The sequence below is a fragment of the Eucyclogobius newberryi genome, unplaced genomic scaffold (genome assembly GCF_026437365.1).
Source record: "Eucyclogobius newberryi isolate DKJ021-1_F unplaced genomic scaffold, fEucNew1.0.hap1 SCAF_19, whole genome shotgun sequence".
NCBI lineage: Eukaryota > Metazoa > Chordata > Actinopteri > Gobiiformes > Gobiidae > Eucyclogobius > Eucyclogobius newberryi.
This window is the reverse complement of record NW_027315823.1, coordinates 10174235-10190035: the sequence shown is the minus strand read 5'-3', so window position 1 is coordinate 10190035 and position 15801 is coordinate 10174235. Positions and strand designations below refer to the sequence as shown.

Sequence of the window (15801 nt, the reverse complement as noted above, 5' to 3'; positions counted from 1 at the left end):
CTGACAGACTGAAGGCCAGAGGGAGACAAAAGTGTGGCGCAGAAGTGTAAACCTGCAGCAGTGTAAAGCCCTGACCTAATGGAGGAAGAACACAAGCTCCATGGCTCTCACCCAGAGCCGTCCTCTCAGATCTGCCTCCAGGTGATGCCTTTGTGGCTTCTGGCTGGACTGGGAATGGTGGTCGCTGGGATACTGTTGGACCAAGTACAGGTCAGTGACATCAGGACACTGTTAAAGGAAACAGAGATTTAAAAACATGCATAAATATGAATGTATTGGGACTTATTTAAAGTACAGCGTAATAGTACTACCCAAATGCATTCATAACAAACAGCTGGTATATATATAGATAGCTGCGCCTATACAAATATAAATTTAGCTCTGATTTTGAGAGGGCTGAATGGTGTATACTGTACACTGCAGCAGATAAAAGGGTCATGATCTGTGTGCTGACGGACAGGACGTGAACATGTGGACCAACAGAAAGAGTGAGTCAGGACAGAAAAAACACTTTAGATGCTGTTACATGTCTGTATGTGTGTTGTTAATAGTGCCGCAAAATATATTTACAGTTACAGTTAGAAAAGTGTTCTAGTGCAGGGTTATTTTATTAATAAGAGTATTGTTGTTATTGAATAATTAATTTACAGAGATAAAAAGATAAACTCTTGAGGTGCCCATGTTGTTGTGTTGCAGTATAGGTTACATAAAGCGTCAGAAGGGGGGGCTGCGGAGAACAGGGCCTGGTCCAAAACATGTCTCAAGGACATGTTTTAGCTGAGTCACAGTCTGTTAGTGGAAAGGAGAGCTGGAGGCAGAGGAAAGACTTGTCCTCTGTCTTTGTGTTATATAGTACCTAACATCGCATGGGAGGTTATGTTTGTGAGTACATTCTTTCAAAAATATGTTTAATACAACAAGCATGGATTTAGATTTAGAGCATCAGCACAATGTGTGTGACAGGTGCATCACCTGCTGCTCTCAGTGCGTCACACTGGTGGAGTGTGTGGAGTGAGGGGAGAGTGCAGAGAGGCGGAGCTACAGAGAATAATAGAACGGTGGTCTGCAGTCCCATTTAGACAGAAGCAACACCTGGTTGTACTCAGACATCTCTGCATCATCTCTGCATCATCACTGCATCGTCACAGTCTACACTCGACTCAGCCTTGAGTCAGAGGGAAGTCCTCAATGTCACCCTGGAGCTGAAGGCTGAACAACAGCGTAGACTCTTCCTCTTTGTGTACTGTCCTGGACATCAGCATCAGAATGAAGAATAAGATCCACAGTGCAGCCATCAACAGCATGAATCAGAGCAGTGAAGACCGGGACCGGCCACTGTGGAGAGACAAGGAGGACAGAGAGGACAAGAGACTGCACTGGAGAGCAGAGAGATTACTGGCATTTTGGACATCACTCTCCCATCGGACCTGGGACTGGCTCAAGCCGCGAGACAGACCAATCATCCAGCGCTCAGTGTCAGCTCTCAGGCTGCTGAAGAGCGAGGCATGAGGAGATAGACTGTGTTTGTGTGTGTGTACATGTGTAGATGTGTCAGCAGCTGAGCTTCAGGAGAAGGACCTGTGTAGGACCTGTATGTGTGTGCGTCCATAAGGCAGCTGGTTCCAATTGAAAAAGAAGAAGTCAGCCAGTGTCTGACTGAAAAGTAAAGAACTTAGAACTTGGAACTTAATTCAGAGCAAACCGTTTTTACTCACCAACACATTTGATGGCGCCTGTGGTCACATTCTGTTGCCTCTTTTGACCAGAGATGGACTAATATTCACCATGGTTGTGATCCATCTTTTGCTGGAGCGATGTTGTCAAGGCAGAAAGCTGCGAGGTGTCAGATGTGAAGTGACAGGCCTGACCTGCCGTTCACTGCCTGAAAGCACATGGAGAATTGCTGTTCAGATCCTCCTGCTGTGCCTGGGGTCCAGACCGGGCACGGTGGCAGCTGGCCTCGGCATGGACACAGTGCAAGTATGCTTTAGTGTTGAAATACATGTGCGTGTGGTCTACAATATCTTATTATTCTTCAGTTATAGAATATTTTTACGCTCATCTTGATATGTGTTTCTGCTTAATATTATACTGTAATCTTGAATTCACAAACTCTGATTCATGTGCAGTACTTGGTTCGGAGTACAGCACATTATTAATCTGGCGCGAACCAGGTTATTTATACACAGCAGAAGAATATAATTATATCTGACCAAATATTTCATGGAAAATGATGTGTGTTTCAGCACTGGGATGTGTTCCGGGATGTCACAGAGGTTTTTATTTTGGTGCCAGCGTTGGTGGGTCTGAAGGGCAATCTGGAAATGACACTGGCATCCAGACTGTCAACAGCAGTAAGTGAACACTCCCCGAGTCCACTCACTGTCGTTCAGGTATCATTCACAGATAAATGCAGTTTTAAAAATATGAATTCATGATGCAGTTGACATTCTCAGGCCAACACAGGTCAAATGGACGAGCCGCAGCAGCAGTGGACTCTGATACTCTGTAATCTGGCTCTTACTCAGGTGACTTGCACAACACTCCAAGTGCCACTGTAATGTTTGTCACTGGCTTTACGTGGCACTATTTTTATTTTTGTCCAAAATGATTATTTCTCTCTCTTTCTCTCTCAATATTTGCAAGAATAAACTATTGGAGTTTCAATGACTAGATAAAAGATTTATTATGATCTTATTTTACCAAACGTTTTTTGTATTTATCCATTGATTTGCTTTAGTTAAATCAGTTCTAAGTCGATGTTCAAATACATTTATTTATTTTTTTAAAGATTTTTTTTGCCCGTAGACAGGAAAGGACAGTGTGAAATGGGGATGAGAGAGAAGGAGAACATGCAGTAAACTGTTCGGGATTCAAACTCACGACACTGCGGCCGGCTGCACTCGGAGCCTGGCATACGTGCTGTGCCTTAACCACTCAACCACTGGGCAGCACTGATGTTTAAATCTATCTTTATTTAACTAGGAAAGTCTCACTGAGAGTAAGAATCTGTTTTTCAGGGGAGTCCACAGGTGCATGTAGTCACATTTTGTGACTTTTAACAGTGCAAACCCTCCGCAGGCGCAGGCCACTGTAGTGGGGTTCCTGGCAGCAGTTGTGGCAGTAAGTCTTGGGGCTCTGAGCGGAGGGAAAGTGACAGCCGTGGAGGCAGCAGTACTTTGTGCCAGCAGCGTCACCACAGCCTTCATCTCTGCTTTTTCTTTAGGTAAGATTGTACTGTCTCCTGCTGAGAACACTTCTGAAAGGAAAACATGTTAAACTGGGTAGTTTTTGTTGCACAATTTTATAACTATAACTCATAACTCTTATAACTCATTCATACAACTCTTCAGCTGACTTTTCAGTCTTTTGTATTTACCCAGTGAAGTATTTGGAGTGTAACATTTAGGCTGAATTAACGGTCCCAACTCTGTGGTGGAACAAAATATGTTTAACATTACTCACAGTGGAAATCATGATAAAATAATGGCTGTGGTACTAAAGGAGAGGCAAAGCAAATTCAGGGATATACTTTATACTCAGAAATGACAACATATTTGCCTCTTATCAGTGGTTATTGCTTTGACAGGACTTGTGATGGTGGCTGTCATCCTCTGCTCTAGAAAAATGGGCATAAATCCAGACAATGTGGCGACGCCTATAGCAGCCAGTCTGGGGGACCTGGTCACACTGGCTGTGCTGGCTGGAGTCAGCAGCCTCTTCTACCGTCACAGAGGTTAGAAACAAATATTCACCTGGTCTACTACTGTTCCGTGTCCTGCAATGGGATCACTATTTTGTATTGGCCTACTGAATCATAAAAAAAGAAGTTTCAAATGGTTGGCTGAACTTGGCTCTAGTCCAACATGAAAGAGACCTGTGTAAATCAGAATCTTGAACGGAGACAGCTCAGACCTGACACAACGGGCTAAATGAACCAAAGTTTGATTAAACTCTTTTGGCTTTATTTAGTTATTACACCTGGGATTATTTGACAGTTTTCAAGTATTTTCAGAATATGTTTATCTTTGTCTTATTCCTGCACACGTCTTCTATATCAATTTCAAACACAAACAAAAACCTGTCCAGAAAAAGTAAATACTATAATTTTGATAAAGCACTAGATAAGGTTATTTGTGGCAAAGGTTTCTCTTCACTATTTATTATAATGCATTCGGTTAATTTGAGGAATTCCACATACTGTACTGCAATACCCAAGAGCGCCACAGGATGACAGCAAAAACACGCGCGGAACTTTGAGAAATACGTGGATCAAGTTTGACCTTTAAATCCAAAGCCATGCGTCATCTCTGGTTCTCCTCTTGCCCTGTCCAGACATGTGGTTCCTGTCCCTTGGGGCCTGCGCCTTCTTCCTGGCCCTGCTCCCGGCCTGGGTCGTCGTCGCGCGCCGCTCTGTGTCCATCAGAGAGGTGCTCAGGTCCGGCTGGGGGCCCGTCATATTGGCCATGTCCATCAGCAGGTGAGCGTCTGCCGTCACGCCGGGGGCCCCTGGTTCCTGCCCTCACGTGAAAAGCCCATGTTCTCTTGTCGACAGCATCGGGGGGCTCATTCTGGACCAGACAGTGAGCGACCCCAACTTCGAAAGCATGGCCGTGTTCACTCCTGTCATCAACGGTGGGCATCCAATCATCACGTCAAGAATAGCGTCCCGCAGGCCCCAGGGTCCCATCATAAACAGAGGCTGACACAGTAGTGCACAGTACAACTAAGGGCCACTTTACAGAGGCGAAAAGGCAACACAAACTCAGGTCTAAAACTGGAACCAGGGCTATTATTATTCAGTTACATTGTATAGCCCAGGTCTCTGCCAGCTGCAGCTCCACATCCACTGACTGACAGAAAGCCTGCTAAAGAAGACCAAACATGCTGGACATTTTCCATATTTTCTGCTTAATTTTAATGTTATCCAGTGAGTGCAATCAGTGCATTTGCAGCTGCTCAGTCTGGTAATTGTGACAAGATATAGACCAAGCAGAGGGCCACTGACTGATAGTAAATATAATATAAGATAAGATAAGCCTTTATTTGTCCCACAATGGGGAAAATCTAGTGTTGCAACACAAAGTAGGTACAGAAGTACAAACAACAAAGAACAGATAACTTATAAAAAAAAAAACTTTTAAAAGCAGACTTAATAGAAAAGCTCTTATAAAAAAGCTCTTATATTATTAATAAAAAGTAAAGAATAATAATAATAGCAATAGTAACACTCTTATTTACAGCCGTTGGACGGAGAATATTGCACCAATATGATGATGAAATATCGTGAATCATTGGAAAAAGTTGCATTCGACAGAGGTTTTAAAGTGTTTAATTCAGTCTCAGAACATTCATATCAGGTCTGGATTCTTACACAAACATGCTGTGGTTATTATGGCAGAATAATTCAAATATGCAGTAAAATGTAGCAAGCCTATTATGGGCCAAGAAAAACTGCCTAAAGCCTATACACTTTGGGCCTGTGGAATTGCTTATTATATCATGATGATATCGGGACTCCAACTTTAACAAATCAATGCTTTTTATGAGACTATGTGGGAGTCTTATCAAATCTTATCATTTGACATGCCTTACTGTAAAACAATCACTGATAAACTTCTGTCTGTCCCTGTAAGCCCACAGCAGCAGTCTTTACTTGAAGCACGAGCCTGATCTGAATGTCAACTTGTCCCTGGGAGCTCGTGCGGCCCCCTGTGCCAGCGTCAGTGCCTCCACACACTCCTCCACCTATCGGAAGTGCATTTGCATTCCCATTCACCGCTCCTCTCTCTGTTCAAATGATGCATGCGCAGCTTTGTCCTGCTCCGAATGCAATGGGCCTGCAGAGAGACGGCCACACAAAGAAAATGGCTGTGAAACGGTGAAAGAAAGAATTGTTCAACATGTCTCCGTGTGTCTGTCTGTATGTGTGTGTCTGTATGTGTGTGTGTGTCTGTCTGTCTGTCTGTCTGTCTGTATGTGTGTGTGTGTGTGTGTGTGTGTGTGTGTCTGTGTCTGTGTCTGTCTGTGTGTGTGTGTCTATGTGTGTGTACAGGAGTAGGAGGTAATCTAGTAGCCATCCAGGCCAGCAGGATGTCCACATACCTGCACTACTGGAGCACTCCTGGAGCATTGCCCTCCAAAATGAGTGCGACCTGCCCCAGCCTCCGAGACACCTTTTGCTCCCAAGGTAATGCAGAGAAGTCTACGACAGAAAGATCCTCATGTTGGTCAATTCTCATGAGGTTTTTTCAAATGAGAATAGTCTTTATGATCAGTCATGTGGCTCTTCTCTGCTGCACTTCAAAACATGTGAAAACGCTGCAAACATGCTGTTGGAACACTTCATTATTTAAATCACTCACTCCAATATTACTTCATATTTGCTTTTTTACAATAGTTTTGATTTACTATTATTATTTATTGGTTGTTTTGTGTTGCACTACACCGCCAAAGCAAATTCCAACAGCAATAAAACTGATTCTGACCACACAATATCTTATAGTTAAAGCCTTTAGTATTCAAATAAAAAAATATTAAATTAGATATAAAATATTTAGACCAGCCGGGGAGATTCAAACAGTAGTACCGTATTTTCCGGACTATAAGTCGCACCTTTTTTCACAGTTTTGCGACTTTTTTTCACAGTGCTTATATACTCCGGAGTGACTTATATGTGATATTATTTGTTATTTTCACACTTGCAACCTTAGTTCATACTCCAGCGCAACTTATATATGTTTTTTTCTTCTCTATTATGCATTTTTGGCTTGTGCGACTTATACTCCGGTGCGACTTATAGTCCTGAAAATACGGTAATAATAATAAAGACTATGTATAATTCGTCTTTGTCCTTTTGTATGCGTGTCCTTGTGCTCTCAATCAAGATACCGACTCCAGATCAGCCAGAGTTTTGCTTCTGCTCGTCGTGCCGGGTCAAATGCTCTTCCTATCCACCATCTACCTCCTCCAGGGCGGCCACGCTGCCATGACACTCGCCTTCATCAGCTCCTACCTGTCTGCGGCACTGCTACAGGTTACATGCTCCTGCCCTAACACGTTAAAACACGCATCACGAGGCGACTAAAGCGGTGCGTGTTCTTATTCGCGTCTCAGGTCGTGGTCTTGCTGTATGTGGCTTCAGTGATGGTGCGCTGGCTCTGGAGAAGAGGCCTCGACCCCGATAACTTCTGCATTCCGTATCTGACGTCGCTGGGTGACTTGCTGGGGACAGGCTTTCTGGCGCTGACGTTTAGATTCCTGGTGAGGGGGGCTCCAGCTGGGAATGGAGCCTAACGGAGCCGAAGTTGCTTTGAGTTGTGACTCCGAACCTGAAGAATGAGTCTTAGAAAGAAAAAAAGAAAGGACAGAGGAGCCACGAGCGACGGCGCGGGAGACCGACGCTTCAAATGGAATAGAAGACATTTAGGGACACTTCTATCGTGGTCAAATCATGTGGGTAGAGCAAATAATACGCAATATTTAGGATGTTGTGTCAGTTCTCCAGATATAGGAGCCTTCTCACAATTAGACACAACCTAAAGTAGATAGAAATAAAAGCAATATCAGGAACATTTCAATTTAGATCAGTAAGCACAGATATATATTATAATAAAGGCAGCAATAGTATAAGATCCCCCAATGCAATTCAATGCATGGCTACTTTCCTCCCAAAACATTAACGGACGGTTAATGAGCGACGGTGGAAGAGGAGTCGACTAATGTACAGCTGTTATTGTGTTTTAGCAATAAGTTTAAATATTCTAAGTAAACGCTGCAGTGAGTTAGCCAAACAAGTGCTTTTTTTAGACTTTGTGCCTTCAAAATGAATGTATTATGTGACGTGTTGTGCTGCAGTCCTAGTCTTTTCATGTTGTTTAATGTATAGAAATGATATTTTTCAATTGGCAGGTGTGATAAATGTGTACTTTTACTGTTGACATTGCAAACATTAAAACATGTGTGTCCTTTTATTACGTTTCTTCTGAATTCCGTCACTAGGAGTAACTATGGGCCTTAGGAAGAATACAATGGGGAGATAGTGATCCAGACAAGGGTAATATAAAGACACAAGTTTAAGTCTGGTGCATGATCGACTCTGAATGATGTGAGGAGAAGAATGTACACAGCCCCCCACTGTGTTCAGACATTATCAAACCCACAACATTAAAGTCTTAATCAACACAATCTCAATGAATGCTTTAGAGTTGCATTTATTTCAAAACTGAAATGCTGACAATTGTGTTTATCCACTTTGTTTGGTGGCACACAGAGTTTGCTCTCCCCGACTCAAAATAAATGGCTCCGCTAACACTACTTTTACAGTTTTCTACTATTAAGAAAGTACTTGCATAAGATAATGTTAGCTCATCCATCACTTTTCACAGCCACAGTCTCACCTGATGGTAAGGTCTGTGTGAGCCAAAGGTAACAGCAGTTTCATTAGACTAGACACTGAGGGATGAGTTACAATATACAATTTCAAATAGTCAAACATACGAATAAATTAAACAATATCAGTTACGCAAAAGGTTGCACTACAGTACAAAACAGAAGATCACAGTTACAAAAGTTATTTATAAGGCCCATAATCAAAAGGCACGTACATTTAGCGGCATTCACTGTCTACAAGAGGTTACTGCGCAACAACTTCTGTCACACCAATTCAACAGCAGACAACAGGAAACTTAAAAAGGCAATTTGTAGTTCATTTGGAATGACATACACTTTCAATATTTATGAGCAACAGTTTTTTTGCTTTAAAAAGGCAGTATTTGCGTTACGCATTTCCAAAGAGAATATGTGTAACTGCCTTTGTTCATAGTGTTATGCCCTTATGTGAACTTCAGATACTCTGGAATTGAGTAGTTAAAAAGTAAGAAGTCCATGCGATAGAGGTTGTAGAGTTTCTTTTGGTAAAAAGGGCTTACATTTTGGAAGAACTGAGCAGCCATGTCCCCTGTAGTCCTGGTGCTTTTGGAAGAGGAGGGGAAGCTGACCTGCTGGTCCACCCCGGCCAATTGCAGCACGTAGCGGGAGTCCTGCTCCAGCGTCTCGTACTTGCCCACCACGTCGTAGTGGATGAGGCAGGGGTGGCACAGCGAATGCACCCGCTCCCAGTGTTCGTTAAAAGGCTCCTCTCGCTGCGTGGCTGGGTCTACCAGGTAGTACACGAACTCCTCAAAGGACACGTCGTTGCCCTTCTCTAGAGCTTCAGGCTGTGGGTTTGGCCTGTGCCGCTGGACAATCTTTGTGCCGTAGCGCTTGTGGAAAGCGGTGTTGTAGCTGCGCGTGAACTTATTGCGATATGCGGACACAAGGCGCTCAAAAGGCTCCCGTACAAAGAGGAACTTAAGGTAGGAGCGCAGTCGCTGGTTTATTTGGGACGTGGAATACTCTGAGAGGGTGCGGAGGTTTCCCGACACGTGGGCTTCGTTGGCGGGGATGGCCAAGGGGTCTCGTTGGGTGCCCGCCATGCCGGTCAGGACCATGAGAACGCGCTTCCAGTTGGTACATGCCACTTTGGGGACGTAGCAGTACAGCAGGCCGTGCTGGTCGTCCACAATCACATGCTTGAGGTCTTCAGGGATGAGGACTCTCCGCTTGCGAGTGTATGAGCGGCAGCCCTCCTCCAGCAGCTCTCGCCGGCTCTGATGGAGTGCCTGCACCGCCGACTCCAACTGAAAACAAACAAACATCAATTACAATTACACTCGATAACTAAATCCAGCCGGCACTTTTGTACTTCAAATTGCAAACCCTGTGACTCCAATATCAAACTGTACAGTAGAGTCAGAGGTCAGTGAGTTCAGTTTGGCTTGGTGGCCACACAAACCTCTTATTTGCTCCTTTCATTCAGAGTTCCTGGCTCATGCTGCAGTGGGCTGGTCTGAGGGTCACACTTCCACTCACACTGTGGCCCACTGTTGCCCTGGTTCCAAAATACAGCTGACTCCGCACAGACTAACCCTTCTCTCACTCCGCCTCCTTCTCAAATCCTCCCTTTCCACTTGTGACGTTGGTCGATGGTTTCCACAAGCAGCATTTTATAACTATCTTTAAAAGTGATTGACATAGCTAGCAGAATGTCTTTAAAAATACACAACTTGAAGACAAATGTGAAGAGATTATTCCCAGTGTTTAAATCATTCAGAACCAACCAACACAAATTAAAGAAGAGAGAAAGGGAGGGAAGACATACTGTACTATTCTGTGTCCATTCCCATTTTAACAAGCATGTGTTAATTTATAGTTTAAACAAAATGGTTTTGTTCTGAATTTAAGTATCCATACAAAATGATAAGAACAAAGTAGAGTATTTGTAAAGTGACTGTCAGAGAAATCATAAAACTAACGGGTTAGGGTCTAACACGTTTTATTTTCCGGACTATAAACTTTTTTCCTCGTTTGGCCGGGGTGCGACTTATGTGATATTATTAACACATTATTTTATAATTTTGCTTGTCATTTTCACACTGACAACCTCAAGAGGGCGCTCTAGGCTCTAAGCGACGCAGAAGAATCTGCACTTCCTCTACCTCCAGAGTTTGTGGAGTTGTTTAGAAGTGACACAGAGGAAAAAGAATTCAACGGATTTAGTGATTTGGGGTAAAACTGATGCTTTGGTAAACTTGTTATTATGTTCTTTATGCTATAGTTATGTGAATAACTGTTAATATGTTACGTTAACATACCAGACACTTACCACAGTTCTGTCTGTGCGTCATGTAGCTGAAGGTGTTAGCGTTAGCATACGTACACCTATTCACCATGTTCTCTCATCTGTTATTATTTTAAACTGCATTTCAAGATGAAATGTCTGTTCTTGGCCTTTATCAAAGACATTTCCCCAAAATGTGACTTATATTCCAGTGTGACTTATATATGTTTTTTTTTCTTCTCTGTTGTGCATTTTTATGGCTGGTGCGACTTATAGTCCGGAAAATACGGTAATCGTATTTCACTGTTCACTTCTTTTTTTTTAATCTATATTCTATGGACTAAAAACCCTACAAGAGTTAACAATTCTTAATTATTTCAGTTTAAGTCCAAGTTTATGGTGTCAGAGAGCACAGATGACGACACAAGTACTGCAGGTGAGGTATTCTATAATGCCTTACAAGTACTGCAAGTGAAGTATGCTATAGTGCCTTAAAAGTACAGCAAGTGAAGTATGCTATAGTGCCTTAAAAGTACAGCAAGTGAAGTATGCTATAGTGCCTTACAAGTACTGCAAGTGAAGTATGCTATAGTGCCTTAAAAGTACAGCAAGTGAAGTATGCTATAGTGCCTTACAAGTACTGCAGGTGAGGTATGCTATAGTGCCTTAAAAGTACAGCAAGTGAAGTATGCTATAGTTTCTTACAAGTACTGCAGGTGAGGTATCCTATAGTGCCTTACAAGTACTGCAAGTGAAGTATGCTATAGTGCCTTAAAAGTACAGCAAGTGAAGTATGCTATAGTGTCTTACAAGTACTGCAAGTGAGGTATCCTATAGTGCCTTACAAGTACTGCAAGTGAAGTATGCTATAGTGCCTTAAAAGTACAGCAAGTGAAGTATGCTATAGTGCCTTACAAGTACTGCAAGTGAAGTATGCTATAGTGCCTTACAAGTACTGCAAGTGAAGTATGCTATAGTGCCTTACAAGTACTGCAAGTGAGGTATGCTATAGTGTCTTACAAGTACTGCAAGTGAAGTATGCTATAGTGCCTTACAAGTACCGCAAGTGAAGTATGCTATAGTGTCTTACAAGTACTGCAAGTGAAGTATGCTATAGTGCCTTACAAGTACTGCAAGTGAAGTATGCTATAGTGCCTTACAAGTACTGCAAGTGAAGTATGCTATAGTGCCTTACAAGTACTGCAAGTGAAGTATGCTATAGTGTCTTACAAGTACTGCAAGTGAAGTATGCTATAGTGCCTTACAAGTACTGCAAGTGAAGTATGCTATAGTGCCTTACAAGTACTGCAAGTGAAGTATGCTATAGTGCCTTACAAGTACTGCAAGTGAAGTATGCTATAGTGTCTTACGAGTACTGCAAGTGAAGTATGCTATAGCTGTCTGGCATGTCCAGCCTGGTCTATAACTGGAAACGTGTGTTCAGCTGGTGCTCTTCTCTTTGTGCCTCGGGCCTGACACATTTCTTCACTCTGTTGGTTTTCTGGAGTTTTTATTACTCCAGAAGACCCAACATAAACACTGGAATTGATTATTTGTACACCTTTTGAGAAATGAGTCTCATTTGACGAGTGTGGCTGGTACACAAAAAAATAATAGAGAATAAAGAAAACAACCCCAACAACTCTCATTTTAAGATATACTGTTTGTGACTCAAACAGTACAAAAAAGATGTCTGGGCTCTGTCTGCAGGCGACAGCAACAAAACACTAAGAGGTTTATATTTGACTGATGAAGCGGTCTGAAAATGCTGCTTCGAGAAGATTTTTCCATTCTCGATATGTTATATTTAGCTTGAATTGGGACAAGAAGAAACCACGAAATGGGCAGTTATACATTTCGAATGTGTGTGAAGGATTTTCAGAGAACATCCAGATTTAGTTTGATCCTGGCTGATAGGGTTAGGTTTATGGTATAACCTGAGGACAAAACATCACAACAGAGCAATGTGATGTCCATTAACAACAGTCAAACTATAGAACATGGCCTTTTGTTACTTTGCTGTAGGTCACACAAGACAAATACTGCAGTTCATTTGATTTATCATAGAGTTATTTCCATAGTTTCTCAAAGAATGTATGTCACTGCTTATTCTCAACTGATGTTTGTTCTTATTATGTTCAAACAGCTGCACTTTATGTCTCCATTGAGATGTTATTGCTTTTCTTGAAATCTTTCAGTGTCACACAATGTTTACAGGCTCGACAGACTTTGGTGGAACTGACCTGGTCACTGTCATAAAGAGCCTGCAGAGGACTCCTCCTGGACTTTTGGCCGCTCCGTTCCCCAACGGGCTCTGAACCTGTGAAAAGAGCACGGACACCAGGTCAGTTTGACCTTTTGGATCCATGTATCAATCACCGCATCACCACAAATACAACATAACATGATATTTCAGTGGAACTCTGATGATAAACTTGAGGCAAATCATTTACATTTTACTTTTTTTGCAAGGGAGAGAGCAAGAGCAACAGTAACATAAGATCAGATCGCTGTTTCTTGCCTGACACGGTTTGTTCTGTGGCAAACTCAACAAAGCAGCATGAGAACGTGAGAAATGCATTTTGTATTTCTTGGCTTCACCTGCATCTTGAGGAGGAATGCCAAGATTATTCAGTTAAATCAATAATTGTGATAATTCAGATCCCAATGGAATTCTAACTCCAAAAAAGTGTGTGTTAATGTGGCCGTTTCGATCAGAAAGTTAGATTTCCCAAAGCTGGCCACGTACTATTGGAACAGTAATATATTAGAATGTTCACTTTTGTTTTGTTGTGTGTCAATAATCTTGGATAATAGTTATAAAGTTCCTTCTTACAAAAATCGCAGCACTTAAAAGTTGATATTGTGACATCCCTAATCTTGAGTACTAATCAAAAACGTGCACATATAACAGTACAGGTCCTGCAGAGATGGAGCAAAAATACAGTAATACAATCCTGCTCTCCGAGGTCTCCCAGCAACACAGAGACATTGGGTGGTTTGGGCACGGACAGTCATGTTTATTTGCATAACTTTTCGCGACAGAGACCCACAGAGAGGTGCGAGGAGCCCACAGATGCCAGCAGCACTTCTGATAATAAGCTCGGACTCGGAGCATGTGGAGAAGTGCGTGGCTCTGCGCTTGTTCTACATTTACAAGGATGAGCTTTCACCTTGGCATCTGGTTGCAAGGTCTGGGAAAAAAACCTTTTAGGGCATAAAAAAATAAAACCATGCGCCATTGCTAAGAAAATAAGAAACAGCAACGATAGAGAAGGGTGTACTACATGTATATATGTGATGCAACCAGGCCAAAGGTCAACATGATGAACAGTGTCATCTTTCAGAAGACTTGTAATAGACAATAAACAATGTATATGGCTTTTCCCAGCACCCACCCACTATAAAAACCTAATATATTTTGGTACTTGGTAAGGTTTGTTAAGATTTTACCTCTTGAAGGCTTTATTGGACAGGACAGCTGTAGTGCGACATGGGGGAAGCAACATTCGGCAAATGGTCAAGGCCAGGAATCTTAACACCCACAATGCCAAGCTGGTAAACACCACATGCGTGCACCGCTTTAAACCACGCCTTTAAAAGCACTAGTTTTCTGTATCTTTTTCATCAGCACCAACAGTACTTTAACCTTTGTTCCGGTGCCGTCCTGGTGCTTTTAACTGTACCAGCCGGAGGAAAAGAATGACATGAGTCTGACACACTTCTAAAGTTAGAGATGGAACCATTCACAACATGTTTTTTTTCCAAGATGTGCACCACGGAACAGACCGGTGACTCAAAACCTGCAGTGAAACACGAATGAGCAATGCAACTGTCTGATCGGTCTGTACATAAACGACTCGGGTCTGAACCGAGCCAAAATGATTCAATCCAATCACGTTTCAGCACTTGCGATGACTTTATCAGCGGAAACGACGCACTACGCAGCATTTGCCACGTTGCTGCTGCGACGATAATGTTGTTGTTGTATATACGGAGATTCACCCGCCACACCCAGATCCTGCCTTTGGAATCGGTCGGTGCCGCGAGTTTAACTGTGTCTGGACCCAAAGTTTCCCTGCGTTCCTCTGGATTCCTGTAATTCAGAGCGGAGGAACTGTGTGGCAGGGATGTGTACTCCTCCTGTCCAGCCATAAAACACAGCTCTGTGCTTTGGTCCTGCAGTGGGAGAAGCGGGGCCCCCACCTCCCATGAGCTCGTCCCGTGCCCAAAAGCAGCTTTTAATGAGGCACACTGTATAGATCCTCCAGGCCGCAAGTGTGTGTGGAAAGGGTGTTGGAGCAGACGCCCGGGCTGTGCGGGCGCTGCAATGTATGTTTAATGAGTCCAGAATACACACGGAAGACTTAAAGACCCAGCGTTTCCTCACACGTCAGAGGGATCGGGAGGATTTTCTTTTAAAGCGCTTGGGATAAAGATGGCGTGAACTCAATAATTGGCAGTTTTATCTTTACGGCTCGAGGACAAACTAGAGCGAAAGCGTTTGCAAAGCTTAATAGCAAATACCTAGTCGTTACTCACCATGATTAACAGCAGCTGAAGTCGAGCCTAATGCATCCATACATCATGTCCACATCTGACCACAGTGTTGTTAGCAGACCATTTGGTGCATGATGAAATGTCTGAAATGCTATGAACGATATACTCAATATTCAACTTTAGCATATTGCCCACCTCTAAAATGTCCACGTAACTCGCTGTAACTAGAAGTGTAAGAAATAAAAGTCCAGGGGTCGCGTCAAATGTCACGTGTAATCTTACTTAAAAGGGAAAGTACAAATACACAAACTTCCTCCGTCAAATGTGCAGATTTAACGTGGAAAGTCACGTTATCGCACGTGTGTAAGGTTCATCAAGAAGACCTTTGCAAAGCGTTTTGAATCATAATGACACAAACATGCCACACCACTGCAGGAGAAAGATCTTACAGAAATGACATAAATAATCGTTCAGGTGTGAAATACAGAGACAGAGCCACATGGAAAGAACATCTTGCTCAACTTGGAAGTCATTTTTACACCGGAAATGCAAAAGAAGTGGTCGGATTATCGAAACAACGCAAATGTTTTAAAGCAAAATGTTGTATATTGCGTATACCGTATTTTCCGGACTATAAGTCA

At 42.7% G+C, this 15801-nt stretch overlaps 2 protein-coding genes across 4 annotated transcripts in view; one reads left to right on the top strand and one right to left on the bottom strand.

The window, feature by feature from the left end:
- The first annotated feature begins 71 nt into the window (after positions 1 to 71).
- LOC140365328 (solute carrier family 41 member 1-like) lies at positions 72 to 7370 on the top strand. Of its 3 annotated transcripts, none has more exons than XM_072451692.1 (10): positions 72 to 210; positions 2247 to 2354; positions 2457 to 2528; positions 3082 to 3226; positions 3590 to 3736; positions 4336 to 4480; positions 4556 to 4635; positions 6056 to 6190; positions 6888 to 7036; positions 7117 to 7365. In XM_072451692.1, the coding sequence occupies exons 1-10, from the start codon at positions 79 to 81 to the stop codon at positions 7294 to 7296; spliced, it is 1293 nt and encodes a 430-aa protein (XP_072307793.1). In that variant the 5' UTR covers positions 72 to 78; the 3' UTR covers positions 7297 to 7365. The 3 variants fall into 3 exon arrangements, with proteins under 3 accessions (XP_072307793.1, XP_072307794.1, XP_072307792.1); XM_072451691.1 differs by lacking the exon at positions 72 to 210 and adding an exon at positions 1771 to 1980 and having other exon boundaries at positions 7117 to 7368; XM_072451693.1 differs by lacking the exons at positions 72 to 210; positions 2457 to 2528 and adding an exon at positions 1767 to 1980 and having other exon boundaries at positions 7117 to 7370.
- Positions 7371 to 8195: 825 nt separating this feature from the next.
- The window catches only part of LOC140365338 (carbohydrate sulfotransferase 11-like), a 12800-nt gene continuing 5194 nt past the window's right edge, over positions 8196 to 15801 (bottom strand). The window contains exons 2-3 of the mRNA XM_072451710.1: positions 12904 to 12980; positions 8196 to 9680 (exon numbers count right to left, since the gene is read on the bottom strand). Coding sequence (XP_072307811.1) covers positions 8835 to 9680; positions 12904 to 12980 — 923 coding nt within the window. The 3' untranslated portion in view covers positions 8196 to 8834. The remainder of the gene's footprint in view (positions 9681 to 12903; positions 12981 to 15801) is intronic.